We start from the raw sequence: 19,831 nt of genomic DNA on the forward strand, positions 1-19,831 counted from the left end.
GTAGTAGTTTGTATCTCTTAATCCCATACCCTTATCTTGCCCCTCTCCCATTTTCTCTCCCCACTGGTAACCGCTAGTTTGTTCTCTATATCTGTGAGTCTGTTTGTTTTGTTATATTCATTCATTTGTTTTATTTTTTAGATTCCACATATAAGTGTTAACATATAGTATTTGTTTTTCTCTATCTGATTTATTTCACTAAATACCCTCCAGGTCTATACATGTTGTTACAAATGGCAAAATGTTATACTTTTTATGGTTGAGTAGTATTCCATTGTGTATATATATATATATATATATATATATATATATATATATATATACCTCATCCTCTTTATCCATTTATCTGTTGATTGACACTTAGGTTGCTTCCATATCTTGGCTATTGTAAACAATGCTGCTGTGAACACTGGGGTGCTTGTATCTTTTCAAATTAGTGGTTTTGTTTTCTTCGGATATATGCCCAGGAGTAGGATTGCTGGATCGTATGGTAGCTCTATTTTTATTTTTTTGAGGAGCCTCCATTCTGTTCTCCACAGGGGCTGCACCAACTTACATTCCCACCAATGGTGTAGGAGGGTTCCCTTTTCTCTTCACCCTCTCCAGCATTTGTTATTTGTAGACTCTTTGATGATGACCATTCTGACTGGTGTGAGATGATACCTCATTGTGGTTTTGATTTTCATTCCTCTAATAATTGGCAATGTTGAGCATCTTTTCATGTGCTTGTTGGCCATCTGTATGTCTTCTTTAGAGAAATGTCTATTTAGTTCTTCTGCCCATTTTTTGACTGGGTTGTTTGTTGTCAATTGTATTCCAATAAAACTGGAAAAAAATAAAGATAAATCACATAAAATCTAAATTCTTAAAATTTCAGATATTGTATGCTTATCTCTAGAAGTTGCATTTCGTTTTTCTAATCTTCCATTTTTTCTCATTAGATTTTTCTTTAAATCCTTGAGCATACTTATAATAGCTATTTTATTATGCTTCTCTGTGAATTCCATTCTTTCTTTTCTTGGTCTCTTTCTTTTAGATAAGTTTTCTACTGTTTTGGGTCACATTTTCTTATTTCTTCCTATATCTAGTAATTTTTTTTTTTTTTTTTTTTTTTTTTTGTGGTACACGGGCCTCTCACTGTTGTGGCCTCTCCCGTTGCGGAGCACAGGCTCCGGACGCGCAGGCTCAGCGGCCATGGCTCACGGGCCCAGCCGCTCTGCAGCATGTGGGACCCTCCCGAACTGGGGCACGAACCTGCGTCCCCTGCACCGGCAGGCGGACTCCCAACCACTGCGCCACCAGGGAAGCCCCTATCTAGTAATTTTTAAATTAGATGCTAGACATTGTAAATATATGTTGCTGTGTGCCTAGATTTTGTTGACTTAAAGAGTAGGGACTTTGTCCTGGCAGGCAGTTAAGTTCCTTATGGATCGGTTTGATAGTTTGGATACTTATTTTAAAGGACTTTAGCCTTTATTCTAGGACTAGTTTAGCCTTCCTACTATGGTATGACTCTTCTGAGGTCTCACCTGGGTGCCTGTATGTTCAATGAACTCTTCCTCTCTGATTGGTTGGAACTCAAATGTATCCCAACCCCCCGGGAGCTCTGGGAATTGTTCAGCTTACAGCTCCTTGGACATTCTTTGCTCAGACCTAGGGCATTTTATCTTCTGTACAAATGACAGCATTCAGCCTGAGCCTCCAGGGTCTCCACAACCAGGAACCTAGTTCTCTTTGTCTGGGCAGCAACCTGCTGGTGGCACTCTGTGCCACAAATTCCTGTTTCTCAGCCTCCCCAAACTCTAATCTCTGAGCCTCGTCTCAAGATGTATTCTTGTGTATTCTTCTTAGGATCCCCTTTTGCACCTTGGTTGGTAAGTGCCCCCAGGCAGAAAGCTGAGGCAATGACAGGGTTCACTTAGTCTGCAGCCTTTTTCTCAGGGATCGCACACCTGTGCTGCCTGTTTTCACTGTTTGAAAATCCTTGTTTCACATAGTATCTCCAGTTTGCAGTTGTTTACCATGGAAGGGTGAGTCTGATCCCAGTTTCCCCAGAGTGGTAGGAGCAGGAGTTCTTGGCCCATCTTTTTGGTTTCATTTCCCCTCATCCCCTCACTTTTACCTTCTGTCCCTGATACACGGACTGCTTCTACTTCCTGCTTTCTTACACCTTTGAGTCTGGGCAACACTGGTTTCCTTCTACCCTGGCCCAAATTAGTAAATTTCTGTTTTCTTCATGATTCAGCTAAATCACTAATATCTTTGGGAAACCTGACCTGTTAGCTTCCCCACTTTCCATTTTAGTCGGTCTGATCTATAAAACCTCTATTATAAAATGTACTAAATCGTATCAAAATTTAAAAAAACCATACCTCTTTCCACTATACTATGAGTTCTTTAAGAGCCCATCTTATAAATATTTGTGTCTGGTATGTTGTAGAGGCTTAAGAAATGTTCAGTGGGACTCCATGTTTATGGGACATCAAGAAAAACCATGTGCTTATTAATCTGCTTAATTTTAAATATTTTTAAGGATTTGGCAAAGGCGGTTTGGTGTACGACTGGCCCCACTTAGGAGAAAAATTACAAAAAGCCTTGCCTTTTGAACATTTTTCCTGGATAAAATGTTTTCAAGGATCAGTGATAGTGATAAATAAAGACTGCAAAATATTGTCTTATATGGAGTGATCTGTTGCACAAAGAAGACACAAGGATTACCAGATTGAAAGAGACTGATTGCTTCTGGCACAATTCATCTCTGAGTGATAACCAAATTTTTTGGTCTTAAACAGGGGTCTAAATGAGCCTTTTTTGGTGGATCTATAAGGAGCTATTGTGATCCCTGAATGGACATGTGTACACAACTCTGTCATTCTTATCCTATTTTTATATTTGTGTAATAATTATCCTGAGATAAACATGGATCTACTGAAACAGAGGACAAGAAAGAGGGTAAGAGACTCTTTGGGGGAAGTCAGATAAGTTCACTGCAAGGTAGGGAGTTTCTTAGCAAAGAAGAAACTTAGGAAAGTGTGTAAGTGAAGATAACCCAAGTGGGGGCTTCAGGTTCTGTAAAAAGACATTATCCAAAGATAAGGAAAGGTAACCTAGGACTTAGTTGTTTCTTTTGAGTTAGAACGTTTTCTTAAAAACAAGCAAAGAAACAAACAAATGAGACATGTCCACCCACCCATCCACTTACCCATTCACCCACCACACCATCCCTCCATCCCTCCCTCCCTCCATCAATCCATCCTTCTTTCCCAGTATATACCTAATCTACCCTATTCTAATGATACTGTAAATTGCTCAAAACATTAAAAAATTCCTCTTTCAGAATTACCTGCAGAATCACACACTTTTTTTTATACATTGTAATTGTACTTTGTTTTTGACTAAAAGAGTTATCAAATATTTTATCAGATTCAGTTCGGAATGACTTTTGAATGTTTTCAAAACTCATATATGTTCATAGGAGAAAGATTTCTCAACACTGAGTATATTCAACACAATTGTAATAACTGAAAGATTTAAAATTCAGGAAAATACAGTAGGAAAGAGACCACCAGTCTAACATAAAGCAGTGGGGAAGAGGATGGCTCACTAAGTGAGTACTGAGTATCCCCCATCTTCCCTCCCCACCCCAACTGCTCCTGCACGGTTTTAAGCCTGTTAACATTTTGAAATGCTTTGGCTTCATAGTATATGGAGTGTTATCCTGAGGAGTATATTGAAAAATAACAGAGCTGTCCAAGGATTGGACAGGTTGGAAATAAATGGGTATATTTTGCCCCCAATTTGGGACAAACTGGAAATAGTTGAAGGATAATCAGCAAAGTAAGGGTAACATGGATAATTCAAAACTTCCGGTAGTTTCAACCTCCAAATGTTAAGCTATTGAATTTCTTTCCTCCCTACTCACTTTTCTAAATATTGCCTTGTAACCCTCCCTTAACTTTTGGCAACGTTATTATAACGTATCTTGGTGTGGGTTCCTTTGGGTTCATTTTATTTGGAACTCTCTGGGCCTTCTGGATCTGGCCTTCTGTTTTCTTCCCCAGGTCACAGAAGTTTTCAGCCATTATTTCTCCAAATAAGTCTTTTACCCGCCTGTGTCTCTCTTCTCCTTCTGGGATCGCTATGATGCAAATACTGGTCTGCTTAATGCTTTCCCACAAGTCCCTTGAGCTCTCTTTACTCTTTTTCATTCTGTTTTTTCTTTTAGCTGCTCTGATTAGATGAGTTCCACTGCCCTTCCTGTCTTTGATTCACTGATCCTTTCTTGTACTTCATCTAGTCTGTTGTTGAACCCCTTTATTATAGTTTTCAGTTCAGTTATTATATTCTTCAGCTCTGTGATTACTGTTTGGTACTTTCTGATATTTTCTTTCTCTTTTTTTGTTGAAATTCTCACTTTGCTCATGCATCGTTCTTGTAAATGTCAACAACAACAAAAAATCAACAGTCAATCTAAGAAAGAAACAGAAAATTTTTTGCAAGCCAAACTGCAGATGGTAATCTGGGAGACAGTCTCTCAGAGAGCTCTGAGAACTGTTCCAAAGCGGTGGAGGGTCGGGGAGCTTCAGTATATATGTGATTTGGGTGAAGGGTGCATGAAACCAAGCACACACCTCAGTAGAAGCTTGCTGCTAGCCATGAGGCACAGACATCTTAGTTACTGGTTTTAGTACTTTTCTAAGTATGGAAAGATACAGGAATCCGGGTTCATACAAAATTTCTCCCGAAAATATCACAGGGCCAGTTCTGTCAGTTTTCCCAGAGCACAGAGTGCTTCATCCTGATCTTAACCCTGAACTCCTTTCAAAGTGTATTGTAGGTCAATGACTGCAGTGGCTAATGGCTTGATTCTCGTAGACATTGATGGTGAGCAGTATTCTTTATTTTACAGTCCCTTCCCTTTTGGTCTTACTTTTGGCCAAGGTTTGGGAGGCATTTCATGACCAGTGTGTTCCATGGTGCTTGGGATGCTCATTCCCAGGTCAGGCAAGGATTCTGCGGATAGGCCACTTGCTGTGCTATTACTGGACTAGGCTCTGTTAACAGGAGCCACAAGCCTCTGGACCAGCTGTCTCACTATCCTGTAATGGGCCAGGAAATCATTCCCTCTTGTTGCGTCTTCCCATATCTAGAGGACACTGTTACAGACATTGCTCTTGTAGAACTATATATCTGGTCGATTGTTGCAAGTTGCTTAATCATCATTAATTTTATCTGAGGCTCAGTCACACATGTGGTGATGCAAGAAACAACAACGTGTAAACTAGGCAGAATACAAGTAATATAGCTAGTGACATGAATGAGATCCTAAGTAAATAATTAAGCTAAGAACTTCCATAGGTGCAGCCCAGTATCTCTCCACATCATCTGACCAGTCTGCTCTGCACCAGTCACTATCTTTAAGGGAAATGATAAATTATACATAAAGTTCACCAAAGATGTCTGCACATAAAAGGTGAGTGAGTGGTGGGTCACTGTGACCGCTTACAGGACTGAAAAACGAACGTTATCTTCTAAGGAGTTATGTGGCTGGTGCCAGAAGGAGGCCATGAGGGAGGCCTGGGTAACACATAATGCAGATGCACAATGCTCACTGGGGTGGGGGACGGGGAGGAAGCCCAAACGGGCAGAGAAATCGTTTTATGTTTAAATTTTTCTTGTCTTGCCTTAAAATGTGAATTTTTATTTCATCAGTGCATTGTTCTCCTGCCCTTGGTGTCTTTGTGACTATTTTCAGGTAAGACACTTACCTCTGTTTCATCAAGGTATTTTGCTGAGGTTTTATCTTGTTCTTTTGTTTGGAGCGTATTCCTGTTTCTTCATTTTCCTGGACTCCCTGTGCTGGTTTCTGTGCATCAGATAAAACAGCCACTTCTCCCAGTGCTGAAGGAGCAGATGTGTAGGAGATAAACCTTGTCCAACCCTGACCTAGCTCCTGTTGTTTGCATGCCTGTGTGCAAAGCCAGTTTTATCTTGTCAAATGAGGCTCTTTGGGGGAATTTTCAGGGCAAGATTTCCTTTTGTCTTCCTTTCCTGACACCCCTTTGATGTCTTGGAGAGGGAGCCCCTTCAGGTTGTCCGCACTGAGAATGTGGCTCTGGTATCTACCAAAAACTCACCTGGCTCTCCCCCGACTTCTAGGGTAACTGGGGCTCCTTGGGGGAGGTGGGGGGTGGTGTTTTGAGGGGCCAGTTGGGGAGCCCCCAGGCTGCTTCTTCAGTTAGCAGGAGCTGAAAGGAAGGGGGTTTAGCTCAGGCCTTCCCCCTCTGTGGTTGGTCGGGGCCTTCCCACTTTCTTGCAGTAAGTGCACTGACTAGGTCCCAGCTTTGCTGGTGGGCTGTGTGTCCCAAGTCCCATGTTGGGGGCAGGGGCGCTCACCTGTGGAGTCTTCTTATTCTCTCCTCCCGGGTACCTGGGGTGGTCTGCAGCGCTACTGCAAGCAAGGCACCTTGCTTCTTCATCTTCTTTTTCTTCTTCTGCCACATCTTATTGAAAACCAGCTGGTAGGTGGGGGTGATAGGTCCCTACAGCAATCTTTTGAAGTTTGCAGTGAGCATTTGGAGCACTAGGGGCAAAGGAAAATCTAAGGGGTCTTCAGGGGATCCTTTCAAAACAGGGAGCGAGGTCTTCCCCCCTGAGTTAAACTGCTGAGCAGCCTTAAGTCTACATTTCTTCTGCAGCCTCTGCTCTGGTAAAGGGCCAGAAAGCACTGTACATAGGGAGTCTTACCTCATTTCTCTTTTCTCACAGAGTAAGTCCAGTTGGAGCATGGTGCTATGATTTAATGAGCCATTCTCTGGCCATTTTCCCTGGTCACCTACTTGTTATTGCGGCCAGACAGTATTACAAAAGAAAATAAGTGGATATCTTTGTCATTTGGAGTAGAGCCATGGAGTTTCTGATGACTCAGAATGCACCCTAATGGGCTGTCCGAGGGGACTGATGTCTGGTTGCCCACATCCTTGGATCTGGGTTGAGAATTTGCCTTCACCTACCAAGAGGTCTATAATAAGTGTTGGCGGGGACACAGCTTCGGCTGTTCTCAGCCCACTGAAAATTTCCTTCTCTAGAGAGTTGGTAAGTAAGTTCTTCCAAATGATAATTTAAAAGTGCACACTCAGGTTGTTCAGGTACACCAAACTGACACCCCTCTACAAATAATTCAAGTTACCGGGACCCTCTAACAAAAGTCATAACCAGGGCCCCTTTGGGTTGTCAAAGCCAGGACCCCCTAGCAAGGGTCAAAACCAGGAAGAGGGACGCAGATCATTTCACTGAAGTCTTTGGTGACCAGGGTCCCGATCAGCCTCCAGGACTCAGGCAGATGGGGGTGAAGTTAGTATTTCCCATTTTGTTGAAAATGCAAGTACTGATACACAGAAATAGAAACAACAAACACAGTCGCACCGACAAAAGATCAGACTATGGAATTGTAGCCTAAACAATTCCATCGCCCCTCCCAGATGCAGACCTCAAGACCAGATTGGCCCTGCTCCCAAAAGAGAACAGCCCAGATTGGCTCATTTCTCAAAAGGGCATAAGCCTAGATGAAGGAGGGTAACTCCCAGCCTGCACGAGCGACTTACCCCCAAAATGAAACAGCAGGCTGATGGTACAGGTCAGAATGCATCTGGCTCAGAGCTCCCTGGAGCAGAATGAGCCCCAGTAGCTCCTGGGGACCCAGGGAAGGGGCCGCCCCTAGTCAGCGTCGACCTGCCACGGGCACAGGCTCCTGGCTGGCTTGTCAGAAATTGCTGCTGAACCCAAGGTCGTGTGCCCTGTGCACAGGGAGACCAAACCGAAATGTCAGTTTCGAACAGAGAAAGGTTTATTGCAGGGCCAAGCAAAGAGAAGGGGAACTTGTGCTCAGAAGACCCAAACTCCCCGATGGCTTTCAGGCCAGGGTTTTTAAAGACAGTGTTAGGGGAGAGGGTCGTAGGGTGCGTGAGCAGCTCGTGGACCTTCTTTGGACTGACTGGTGGTGAAGTAATAGGGTTATGTTTCTGGAATCTCAACCTTCCGGTTCCAACTAGTCTGGAGTCTACGGGTTGGGGGCCGTAGTTTCTGTAGAACAGCTCAAAGGTCTGCATCAAAATTGTGCATTTCCCTTCAGGAGGAACTAGGCTTCCCGCGAGTCTATTGTTCTGAGCAGTAACTGCTTGAGTCTGCTCTTTGGAAGTCAGCGAAGGCCTAGGAGACTAAAGGCTTTTTTCTGAAGGCTGATTGGAAGCTGGACCCTCAGGCAGTAGCCTGAGTACACAAATAGACCTCTCTTTGGGGAAGACAGGAGGATGGGCGTTTCTGTCTGCTCCCTCTGCACTGAGCCCTGGGGTGTTAGTTGTTTCTTTGCTACCATCCCATTGAACCCGTGAACACAAGCCCTGCTGGCCACCAGAGCCAGGCTTTCAAGGGATATGGCCTCTAGGTGGCAATGCTAGAGATGCCACAGGCTCCTTTCTCGGAGACACTGGAGACCTGGCGGGGCAGAGGGAGAGCACGAATGTGACACCCACTGGCTCCCATCTCTGGAGAGGGCTGCCATCGGCCTCAGGATGTGTGTTCAATTAGCAGCACCCCGGCACCCCCGACCGCAGCTATCAAGATAAGCTCACAGCCTCTTTCACGGAAAGACCGGGGAGTTTGCTGCCTCTGGGCTCTGGCCTGGGTGCTAGCTGGTTAAGAACTGTTTTCCCCTTGTTACAGTTCTGTGGGACCCGGGAATGTAAGCCTGGCTGGCCACCAGAGCCAGGTGGTCAGGGGGCACCCCCCGGCAGGCAGCACCAAATCCGGAGCCCCAGACGTGCACACCCCCCTTTCTGGGAGATCCCTGCAACCCCAGGAAAGGAGAGGGCGCACACAAAGATGGTGCCTGCCGCCTTGGCCGTCCTTGGGGCGTATTTCAGTGGCCTCCAGAAATGTGTTAAATGCCCGCCCCTCAGGCTGAAGCTCTCAAGACAGGCAACAGGCCTCTTACACAGGAAGACTGGGCACAGTTCAGTGCCGGCCCCGGCGCTGGGCCCTGGGGCGTTAGCCTGGTGAGTCCTGGAGAGCCCTTGGAGGGCTGCTTCTCAGATGCTCTAGCCTCGGGGATGCAGCCGCACTGGCTTTCCAAGCTAGATGGTTTTTTGGGGTTCATCTCTCAGGGGTAGGCCTTAAAAGTTGGGGTGCCCGATGTGGAGGTCAAAGCCTCACTCCTCAGGGAGAAGCTGGGAGCCGTCAGCCCCCCAGCCCACCCCTGACTGTGGGTCGCTGTGCCAGGAGTGGGGTTTAAGGTGAGAGCGCGTCTCGGCCTCTCCTACCCGTTTTGATGTGGGTTTTGTTCACCAGATTCTAAGAGTCGCTTTGCTAGTTCTTGGATTTCTTTCAGAGGAAATTGTTCTGTGTGTAGCTGTAGATTCAGGGTGTCCATGGGATGTGGGTGCGCTCAGGGTCCTCCTGTGTCACCATCTTGAACCGGAACCCCTTGTAGCTCTTCTTTGATTCAAAACATTAACAGGTCATCCAAAATACTGAGAAGCAGATCACCAGCAATGAGCTCTGAAGGGCTGGAAAGAATTCCCCACGCCTCCCCTCCCCCATCACCTAGTACTGGGCTTGCACGTAATTGGCAATCAGTGAACGTTGCTGAAAGGAAGAGTCAAGCTGAGATGTGCAGGTAAAGTGGGGACATTCAGGTTGGCAGGCTTACACTGATAGACGCTGCTCCTGAGTTCTTCTGGGAACAGACACGTAGAAGCAGGTGTGCCCTCGTCTTGAGAATCCTTCACACACCACAGATGCAAAGCAGAAAAAAAAAAGAATATTTCTGAGTTCCTGGAGTGCTGGTGGTTGAAGTCACCCACCTTTTGCAAGGCCCACCAGAGGAGCTGAGGTGTTTCCCTCCCTGAGCCTCTGTTCACTGACGCTCCTGCCTCAGGTCTGCACGCGTACTGCCTGGAATACATCTGCTCCCATCTGCACCTGTCAAATTTCTCTTCATCCATTAGACAGCGGCAACAATTTGACTTTGCTGGATCCTCTTGATTTAGACTGAGTTCTTTGGTTGTGTTCTCTCAGAGGACCCTCCACTCTTCCTTCACAGCACTTACCACGTTTTGTGACTACGCACGCTGTGTTACGGACAGCACGTTGCCCTGGCAGTGCAGATCTGCTATTGGGCGTGGGGAGGGGGGAGGGACAGATAGTCTTTTCCTTTTAAAAATGAGTGGTTTGGGTTTCCCTGGTGGCGCAGTGGTTGAGAGTCCGCCTGCCGATGCAGGGGACACGGGTTTGTGCCCTGGTCCGGGAAGATCCCACGTGCCGCGGAGCGGCTGGGCCCGTGAGCCATGGCCGCTGAGCCTGCGCGTCCGGAGCCTGTGCTCCACAGCGGGAGAGGCCGCAGCAGTGAGAGGCCCGCATACCACAAAAAAAAAAAAAAAAAAAAAGAGTGGTTTGACCTTAGGACTTCTGTCTAAACTCCATTTAAAGGCAGTAAAGATTGAAATATACAAGTTCTCACAAAGACCACAATTAAGAAATGACAGTTATCCTTTTCTAGTGACATAAATTTATAGGGGAGCTAAAGAGAGAAACTATATGGGTTACCAAAAACAGCCACCAGTTTGAGATCTGGTCATAATATTTAAACTGCAATGAGAATAGGTCCTCAAGTCTATTTTTATGAAATTTATCCCCACTGTGAAGTGGCAGTGTGTACAAAGGTAACAGAGCTTGTGATAGTTTACAGAAATATTTGCTACAACATGCATATTATGAAGTGCTTCAAACATATACATATTAAGTTTCATGCTGAATAAATAATCCCCCCAATTTCATTTTTATTTTTACATAAAAATATAATATTGCACTCTTAACAAGACCAGTCATTTTGCATATTTTCTCTTTAGATAAATGATGAAATTCAGCCTTAAAAAAAAAAAAGACTGAGTAGCAACCTTATTCTAATAAGGGACTAATGTAAAGTTCTCAGTAGAAAAATGAAAGTTAGACAATAGCTGCGATTTTTTTTTTTTTTAAACAAAGCAAATCACTTCAACGTGAATAGGAATAGTCTCATCTCTGCACCTATTTGGACCTCAGAATTAATAGGTGGTCTGTGCAAACCATGATCTCAGTGCAGCCGTGAAGTGCTCTTACCTATGTATGCAACTGAAGGTTACGAGCATACGTAGCCACTTGCTTCCTCTTGTATTTACCTTGACAGCAGAGACTTTGCAATTGCATTTTATACAGTTTTTAAGCAGAATGTTTTAGAAAGTCTGGAAGTTACAAAAGTAGTTCTGTAAACACCATATGAATTAAATTTCCATAACAAACACACAAGTAATTCTTAGGCAGGAATACATCTTTGTATCTCATGGTAACAGCTTATTTTACAGTGTTTTCAAAGCCAATAAAGCAGCACCCCAAGTAAAAATAGAGCCATAATATCATGATAGACTATTCCAGGAGTTTTAGGAATTCTGTCTTTATCATGTGTAAGTTTGCTGTGGAGTACACAGATTTTTCTATTGTTCCTAGAATTCTCAAGTGGTATAGGTTAGTAGAAACAGTGGAAACTGCTTCCTAAAAGAATTATTCTGCCTCCTGTTTAGAACGAAGTAAGCTGTGTCCTTTTCTTTTGTAATTCTGTTTTGGGGAAGAAAACTCCTCCTGCATATTAGATTAAATGCCTTAACTGGACTGCATTATTAATATATGTGCAAACTTTTTCTGAAATGGAGGCTTTCTATTGCAAATTGTTAAGTATTTAATGCTCTGTAAATGGCAGATATTAAAAGAATTATCACTGTGTTTAAATCTTAGTGACTCAACTAAGGATATTCCATATCTAGTGTTATGGATTTTAAGTAGGATTTTTATGAAGAAACAGAATGTGTCTGAAAATCAAAGATACTTGTGTTGTTGTTTGTGACTGTCAAAAAATTCTGGTTCTACTTTGAGCTAAGAAGGCAACAGGCAAAAACTGCCTAACACTGAGATTCAAATATTCAGATATTCCAAAAAATCTTTGGTGCAGAGGCACCTACTGGATTACATACTTCTCAAAGAAAGCAATGATCAAGTCCTGAATTCTTTCTCCTTATCTTTCCTTTTTTGGGGGGAGTGGGGTGGGTGTGTTATCTTGGCAGAAAGCTTTTAAAATATAATCTTTAGAGCATTTTATACAAACAGCTAACCAATTTAAATCCTACTGGCTTTTTTGGAATAATAGAAAATAGAAAGTAATAGAAAACAGAAATAGAGAGATGCTCATCTTTTCTTTAGAATCCTCTATGGAAAAAAACCTTTAGGAATATGATTTTAATTTACTGTGCCACACTTAAACCTTGTTGGTTAGTGCATACTGACACACCCTCCAGGTCATCACTAAACAATACTTTCCTCTCAGGACCTCGTGAGGCTGCAGAATTTTGTGCAGATGAATAGACTTTATCATTACTTGGATGGTTTGTTTGGTCATCCAGTTCTTCGGGTTTGACCTCCTGTAACTGGCGAAGTCGGCAAATCTAGCTTGGAGTTAAAGTGCCTTGCAGAATGCGAGGTTCTCACTCATCCCGCTGCATAGCTGCTGAGGAAGGAATAGAACATTGGCTGTTTCAGGCGCTGCTGGTCCTTCCGACACCAGGCGATCACGGTCCCATCACTGTTTGCTGTGTACAAATGGTGGCCGTCGCAGGAAAATGTAAGGCTGTGAAAAAAAAATCCCATTTGTATATTGTGTCTCTGAAAAGTGTATCAGCATATTGGTGATCACATGGAAATCAGTGTAAGGGGGTTAAGATATGTTTACTGGAGCACAGAGACAAACAAAATGACGGCCTACAACTCATTGGTTTTGACTGTAATTCTAATGTAGTTTACTTGCTCTGCTGGCATGTTTGTGAAGCTCCTTCTAACCAAGTGATACAGACTAAAACCAGGACCAAAAGGATCGGTACGTTCTGCTCCTTCTTTGCATATTTTCTTTTCCCTTCTTGTTTAGCCTGATTACTTAAACTACAAATACTTGGGTATAGGAAACTTCGAAAAATACAGCAGTACTACACTTTCTCTCTATAGAAATAAATGGTGATTATTTTATGGAGGTATTTTATTTTCCTGAAAGGGGAAAGGGTAAAAAATGTAACATTAATACATAATTAATGTAGGTTCATTAAACTTTACATTTAGTGGATTAAAAATTATTTTAATAAAGTAGAATTTGAATCCCTTCCTTCCAATTGAGTTTTTAAAGTCAAATTTGTTAACAGAGCAAAGGGTAACTGGTTGTTTAGCAGTCCTGTCAAGCACACGCCTGTAGCCATCAATCACCATTATGGGATTTTCCATAAGGAAAGGGAAAAAAATCCATCACTTCTGCTGGAAGTTCAGGAGGCTTCCCTGGCCACAAGCCCAGCACGCCTGCCTGTGGGGCTGTGAGCTCCTGACCCAGACTTCGAGCTCCATGAAGACAGGCATTTGGCCTCCTCTTGCCACCGGGCCCCGGGCATCCTGGGCTTCAATAAATGGCCGGCTGTTTATAATGACTTTCATTACGCACTTCTTTACCTCTGTGTGCTTTACTGTCTCTCCAACAAAACAGTCACAGAGTATGTTATGAAGGAAAGAAGAGGTGAGGGAGGTTTTACCTTACAATAGGCTTATTCGATTTAGGAAATGTAATTTCCCGCACAGGCTTTAGGTCCCAAGTACTCCATAACCTAGAGGAAGAAAAAAGTCATCATCTAATTATGCAAACTAAAGTTTCCTTCCCTAAAAATTGAACCAATGTGTTTACTTGTTAAAAGTCATCTGGAAGGAAACACAATAAACCGATTAACCGTAGTTACTTCTGGGCAGTTTGCCCAGGTGGGTGGGGAGAAAGGAAACCTAACTGTGTATTTTCATATTGTTACTCTTTCATAGTTGACAAACAATATAAAATTTCAAAAATGTACTATAGCTATCTTTACTATTTATAAATAAAACGAAGAACTGAAGAACCGATATCCGAAGGTGATTTTAAATCTCTAAATATTATTATGTTTAGATAGTAAAAACCAATTTTTGAAACTGCTGTGCCCGTATAGACATAAGTACACAAAGAAAGAAGAAACACCTCTTACCTTACGATTCCATTTTCCAATCCCCCAGCAATCACGTTGATAGATACTCCCTCAGGCTGGTTCGAGAAAGCCACGGAACAAATGATCTCTCTGCAGTGGACATGTCCAACGAGGTCCCCGTTCACTGTCCAGAGTCTGAGGTCACTGCCCCCGCCAGCTAAAATGCCACAGTCACCCGCAGGTCACCAGGCTGTGGGTGTCACAGAGCCCCCTAAACTGGGCCCCAGAGGGGCATCCCTGAGGGCCTAGCTTGTTTGTTTTAGTGATGAAGTTTATAGGCAACTCACGACTGAAGACTGTATAAATGGAGCTACTGCACTGTAAGTCACACAGAGTTGGCATATTTATCTAGAGAAGATGACCAGTGAAAAAAACGAAAATAAATTAAGCTACAAGGTAGAGCAACAATGTAAATTAACCATGAATCTTTCTGTAGTCATGATATTTCAGCATACAAACTGCCAAATCTGAATTTGAAAGTACCTAGAAAGCTAAACAATCTCCAAAAAGAGAAGAAAATATTCTGTGAAACTATCTATAAGAAGTGACTTCCGGGACTTCTGAAGAAAAAAAAGTTACAGTAAAAGCTGAGTTAAAAACTAATTCTTAAAAAAAATGAAAGCTAATTCTTCAGAATGTCTAAGATTGACTCTTACAAATCGATGTCTTATTAAACGAATTTTTTTTCCTTTCAAAGACCATGAGTAACCAAACTTTTTGTAGTTTTCCAGGGGGTGGAGGAGGCACTAATTGCTTTAATATCTTCTATAAACTCAGGCTGTGGTTTGGGGCCTCATGGTGATGTGTCCAGCCTTCTTTGGAGAAATAGAATCATACTGATAAGACAGAGGTTAAGAGGCATGGTAAAGTTTGGACGACATAATGTGTTACTACACTTAATTTTATCTCTCCATTAGAACTAACAGAAAAGCAGACAATGTGTTTCTCTCTTTATTAAGGAAATGAAAAGATTTTATAGCAAAGAAATAAATATTGGAAATACTTCTTTACCTAAAGGTATGCGGAAGACCTTCAAATGTCACCAACCAAAATGCCTAGTGTGTTGCAGTATCATTCACAATAGGCAAAAGGTGGGAACAACCCAAATGTTTATCAAGAGATGAATGGATAAACAAAAATGTGGTATATCTATACGATGGAATATTGTCTAGCCACAAAAAGGAATGAAGTTCTGATATAGGCACCAACACGGATAAACCTTGAAAGTGGTACGCTAAGTGAAATAACCCAGACACAAAAGGACAAATACTGTATGATTCCACTTATATAAAATATCTAGAATAGGCAAATTCACAGAGAGAGAAAGTCGAATAGAGGTTACCAGGCTCTGCTGGGGAGGGAGGAGTGTGGGAGTTATGGTTACAGAGTTTCTATTCAGGGTGATGAAAAAGTTTTTGAAGCGGACAGTGGTGATGGTTGCACAACACTGTGAACGTAATAATGCCACTGAATTGTATTCTTTAAAATGGTTTAAATGGCAGCTTTTATGTTAAATATATTTTACCACACACATACACACACACACACACATACACACACAAAGATTAAAAAATGCCCAGTGGTCTACTTCCCATTGTAGAATATTGATTAGGAGAGATTATCCAAATAAAGCATCAAGATATAGGAGACTCTGGGACTTCCCTGGTGGCACAGTGGTTAAGAATCCGCCTGCCAAGGCAGGGGACACGGGTTCGATCCCTGGTCCGGGAAGGTCCCGCATGCCACTGAGCAGCTAAGCCCGTGCACCACAACTACTGAGCCTGTGCTCTAGAGCCCGTGAGCCACAACTACTGATCCCGCGTGCCACAACTACTGAAGTCCGCGCACCTAGAGCCCATGTGCTGCGACAAGAGAAGCCACCGTAATGAGAAGCCCGCGTGCTGCAATGAAGAGTAGCCCCTGCTCGCCGCAAGTAGAGAAAGCGCACGTGCAGCAACAAAGATCCAACGCAGCCAAAAATAAATAAATTAAAAAAAAAAGATATAGGAGACTCAATATGCTAAAGAAATACAATTGTAGATGATAAACTCATCTTTTACGTAAGTAGAGATTTCACTCTTTCTTTTGAATTTAATATCTAATAAAGATTTTAAAAAATATATAAAGTGACCGGATGTGTACTAGTATGGTCAGAAGGCTTACTGAAGTCATTGGATACATATCCGTAAACAATATTGATGGAGGGGTTGGTAACTGTAAGACACAGCTATTGCATGGCTGAGTTCTTCAAAATAAAAGATCTAAATGTGGTCCTCAACTCTGAAGTATGGTATGGAACTTAACAGGCAAAGAATTACCCTAGCAGATTGCCCAGAAACTTGGTCTACCACAAAACCAAGTAACCACTCATCTGCCTAAGATTATAAATATATATTAAAAAAAAATCGAGGCCCTTACCCAATACTGGATTGCTTTCATGTATAATTTAACATATCAACTAAAAGTCAGAAAGTTGGGTATTCCTGAAAAAAATCTTTATTCTTCCTATACATCTTCATCAAAATTAAAAGAAATTGGAGAACTACCCCCTACTCTGAATCTTAGAATAGTATATTAACTTCAGAGTACCACTGGCAACACAGGAAAAGGCTATGAGCCCTAGTTGAAATGCATATATTTTGATATAGTGGCAGAATGATTTTAAAAAATACAGAAACCATCTACTATAATATTTACATAGTTTAATAAATTTTACATCTTATCACTATAACAACCACATCCCATAATAAGCCCTGGGAAATTAGGATCAGGAGGAATGAGTTTGCCAGTGTATCTTCAGCCCCAATACAGAAAATTTTGAGATTATATATGTGTATACATACATATACACATTATATATTATATATACATATACATGCACATGCATATGTATTTATTTCTCTTAAATTTTAATTTAAAAGTTACTTGGATGGTTCTCACTAAAGTGTCAAGACTTTTCGTAGGCTAAATCTGGTAACTTTCTTCCCTTCCTGGACTATAAGAATAGGAGAATGAAATATAGTCTGGATCACTTAACATAAATTTGTCCTCTCTTTTTAAAAAAAAAATCTATTTAAAAATAAAATTTAAAAAAATCATTATTTTTATGATGCTGTCTATATACCAGTTGCTCTTTATGAGTCCTCTTCTATATGCACTGAGAGGCCTCAAACAAGTGTAGAAGGCCTTTTTTTTCAAAGTGGAAAGAACATTCTAGCCATGACTCTATTATACTGTGCACACTACCTAGCGGCACCTGAACACCCTACTAGTGAGCTGGTAATTGTAAGCAAAAGTAATTTGGTTTCTTGTTCCCATATGACTAGCTAATGTAATATCACAGATATAATAAATCACTACTGGCAGCAGGAAAGTAATTAACTTTACAAAATTTGGTTCCCTCGGGATCAGTCCTAACTTCCAAATGTTGCCAAAACAAGAAAGTAGAGAACTCTATATAAATAATCATTATATGATTCCCCCAAATTCCCTCTTGATGTGACATACTAAAAGCCACTAATGTATAAATCAAGGAGGAACAATTAGCGAAGTCATCAATAATCTGCCCACACTTATATTACCAAAGTCAACTGTTTAAGGTCTTTCCCCTTAGTTATGCTGATTAGGAAATAAAAATGTTTTCATGACATTATTTTATGACTAGGGGTGAAGACTGGCAAATACTTCACACTGAAATCTTGAAGCATGACTGAAGATGTTACTTTTCTTGAATACAAGCATGAATGAGTGTTTTGTAAAAACAAGAGTTTTACTGTGGTATAGTACAAAAATAAATATTCGGACTTTGTCCCAGGTCCCTGGCATAGAGCTCCTAAATCCTTGTTAATTTACTGTCTTTTTTATGCTAATGAGATAACTCCTGCGGGGAGGCCCAGACAGCTTCAGGATGGGAACTGGTCACCCGAAAAGCCAACCCCGAGTTAGAACTTACAGCACCTCCCACTTCCAGGGAAGGGAGAGGGGCGGGAGGTTGAGCTCAGTTCCTAATGGCCAATGATAGAATCTACTGCCTACAGAATGGAACCTTAGAAAAACTCCTAAACAACAGGGGGAGGAGAGTTTCCAAGTTGATGAGCACACTGACATGCCAGGAGGGTGGTGCAGTCTGACTTCACAGGGACAGACCCTGTGACCTCACCCTACCTACCTTTTCTTCTGGCTGTTCACTTCTATCCTTTGTAATGAACCATAGTAGTAAGTACAGTGTTTTACTGAGTTTTGTGAGTCATTCGAGAGAATTATCAAACCTGGTGGGGGGTCTTGGGACTCCCAAATTTGCTAACTTCAACTAGTTAGTGTCAGAATTGAATTGCACTGTTGGACACCCAGTTGGTGTCATAGAATTGGAGAATTGTTTAGTGTCTGGAAAGACCACACATTTGGTGTCAGGAAAAAACAAACAATATGAAAAATGCAAGCAAAGGATAAAAGACCACCCACTGTAGATGTGTGGAAGATATCTGTACTGAGTGGACAAAAAGAAACAGTTCTTCAAAGGATCCTTTCAATTAATGGAAATGCAAACAGAAAATTGATGAGCTTTTCAACAGTTCTTTCTCTCTGGATGCATCAAGTTTTTTAATATGTATACATGAAAAAACAAAAACTAAAAGCCAGACCTTTGATTAGGAGATATATCTTTGCCATGCAAATTTTGGGCAAATTATACTTCCATTATTATTTTATACTACTCTCTCACAGGAACTACAAGACACATGTAGGAAGTTGATCATCATTCTTTTCATTTAGTCAGGAGGGAGGTAGCAAAGTCAGTAGTTAAAAAGCAGAAGCAGAGCTTCCCTGGTGGCGCAGTGGTTGAGAGTCCACCTGCCGATGCAGGGGACAAGGGTTCGTGCCCCGGGCCGGGAAGATCCCACATGCTGTGGAGCGGCTGGGCCCGTAAGCCATGGCCGCTGAGCCTGCGCATCTGGAGCCTGTGCTCCGCAACGGGAGAGGCCACAACAGTAAGAGGCCCGCGTACCACAAAAAAAAAAAAAAAAAAGCAGAAGCAAAAAAGGATGGAAAAATAAAACCAAAGAAAATTCAGATAATTATGTAATAGTAATTTGCTTAACTTACATGTGCTCAAATGCAATCTTACATATATCAGAAAAAAGTTAAATTATGACAATACTAACTTTTGCATAAGTAGATGCCGAAATTGATGAACTCAGTCTTCAACCTTACTGGGTTTTTTTTTTGGCCTCGCTGTGTGGCATGCCGGATCTTAGTTCCCTGACTAGGGATTGAGCCCATGACCCCTGCATTGGGAGTGTGGAGTCTTAACACACATACATGCTATCACCTAAGTATACAGATCTGGCAGGGACCTGAGAGATGTAATGCAACAGTTTAACCTATGATGTAACCAGCTGGCTGAATGCACTGTGAGTGCAACCACCCTGTGCTTTGGTTTTGGGGCCAGCTCACCTGAGTCACACACGGTGGCAATGTCACCTGTAGTCTCACTGGCAGAGACGGCTGTGACAGGGCTTTTGTGTCCCGCCAGACTTTGTACGTAGCACAACCTGAAAGACCAAAGACATGAATTTGCATATGATCATTACATATAATTATATTCTCTTATTTGTATAATTCTTTTCCTCACTGTATATGTATCTACTATTTATAAGGCATTCCTGACTATATTCCTAACTGATTTTTTAATTCAATAAGATTACAAA

The 19,831-nt window shown here is 42.1% G+C and overlaps 1 protein-coding gene across 4 annotated transcripts in view; it reads right to left on the reverse strand.

Annotated features, from left to right (window-relative positions):
* Positions 1–10,547: 10,547 nt before the first annotated feature.
* LYST (lysosomal trafficking regulator) overlaps positions 10,548–19,831 on the reverse strand; it is a 194,671-nt gene continuing 185,387 nt past the window's right edge. For all 4 annotated transcript variants that reach the window (XM_049697336.1, XM_049697339.1, XM_049697338.1 and 1 more), the window contains exons 50-53: positions 19,578–19,675; positions 14,127–14,283; positions 13,650–13,721; positions 10,548–12,709 (exon numbers count right to left, since the gene is read on the reverse strand). In XM_049697336.1, the coding sequence (XP_049553293.1) occupies positions 12,571–12,709; positions 13,650–13,721; positions 14,127–14,283; positions 19,578–19,675 (466 nt within the window). In that variant the 3' untranslated portion in view covers positions 10,548–12,570. The remainder of the gene's footprint in view (positions 12,710–13,649; positions 13,722–14,126; positions 14,284–19,577; positions 19,676–19,831) is intronic.

The sequence above is a fragment of the Orcinus orca genome, chromosome 14 (genome assembly GCF_937001465.1).
Source record: "Orcinus orca chromosome 14, mOrcOrc1.1, whole genome shotgun sequence".
NCBI lineage: Eukaryota > Metazoa > Chordata > Mammalia > Artiodactyla > Delphinidae > Orcinus > Orcinus orca.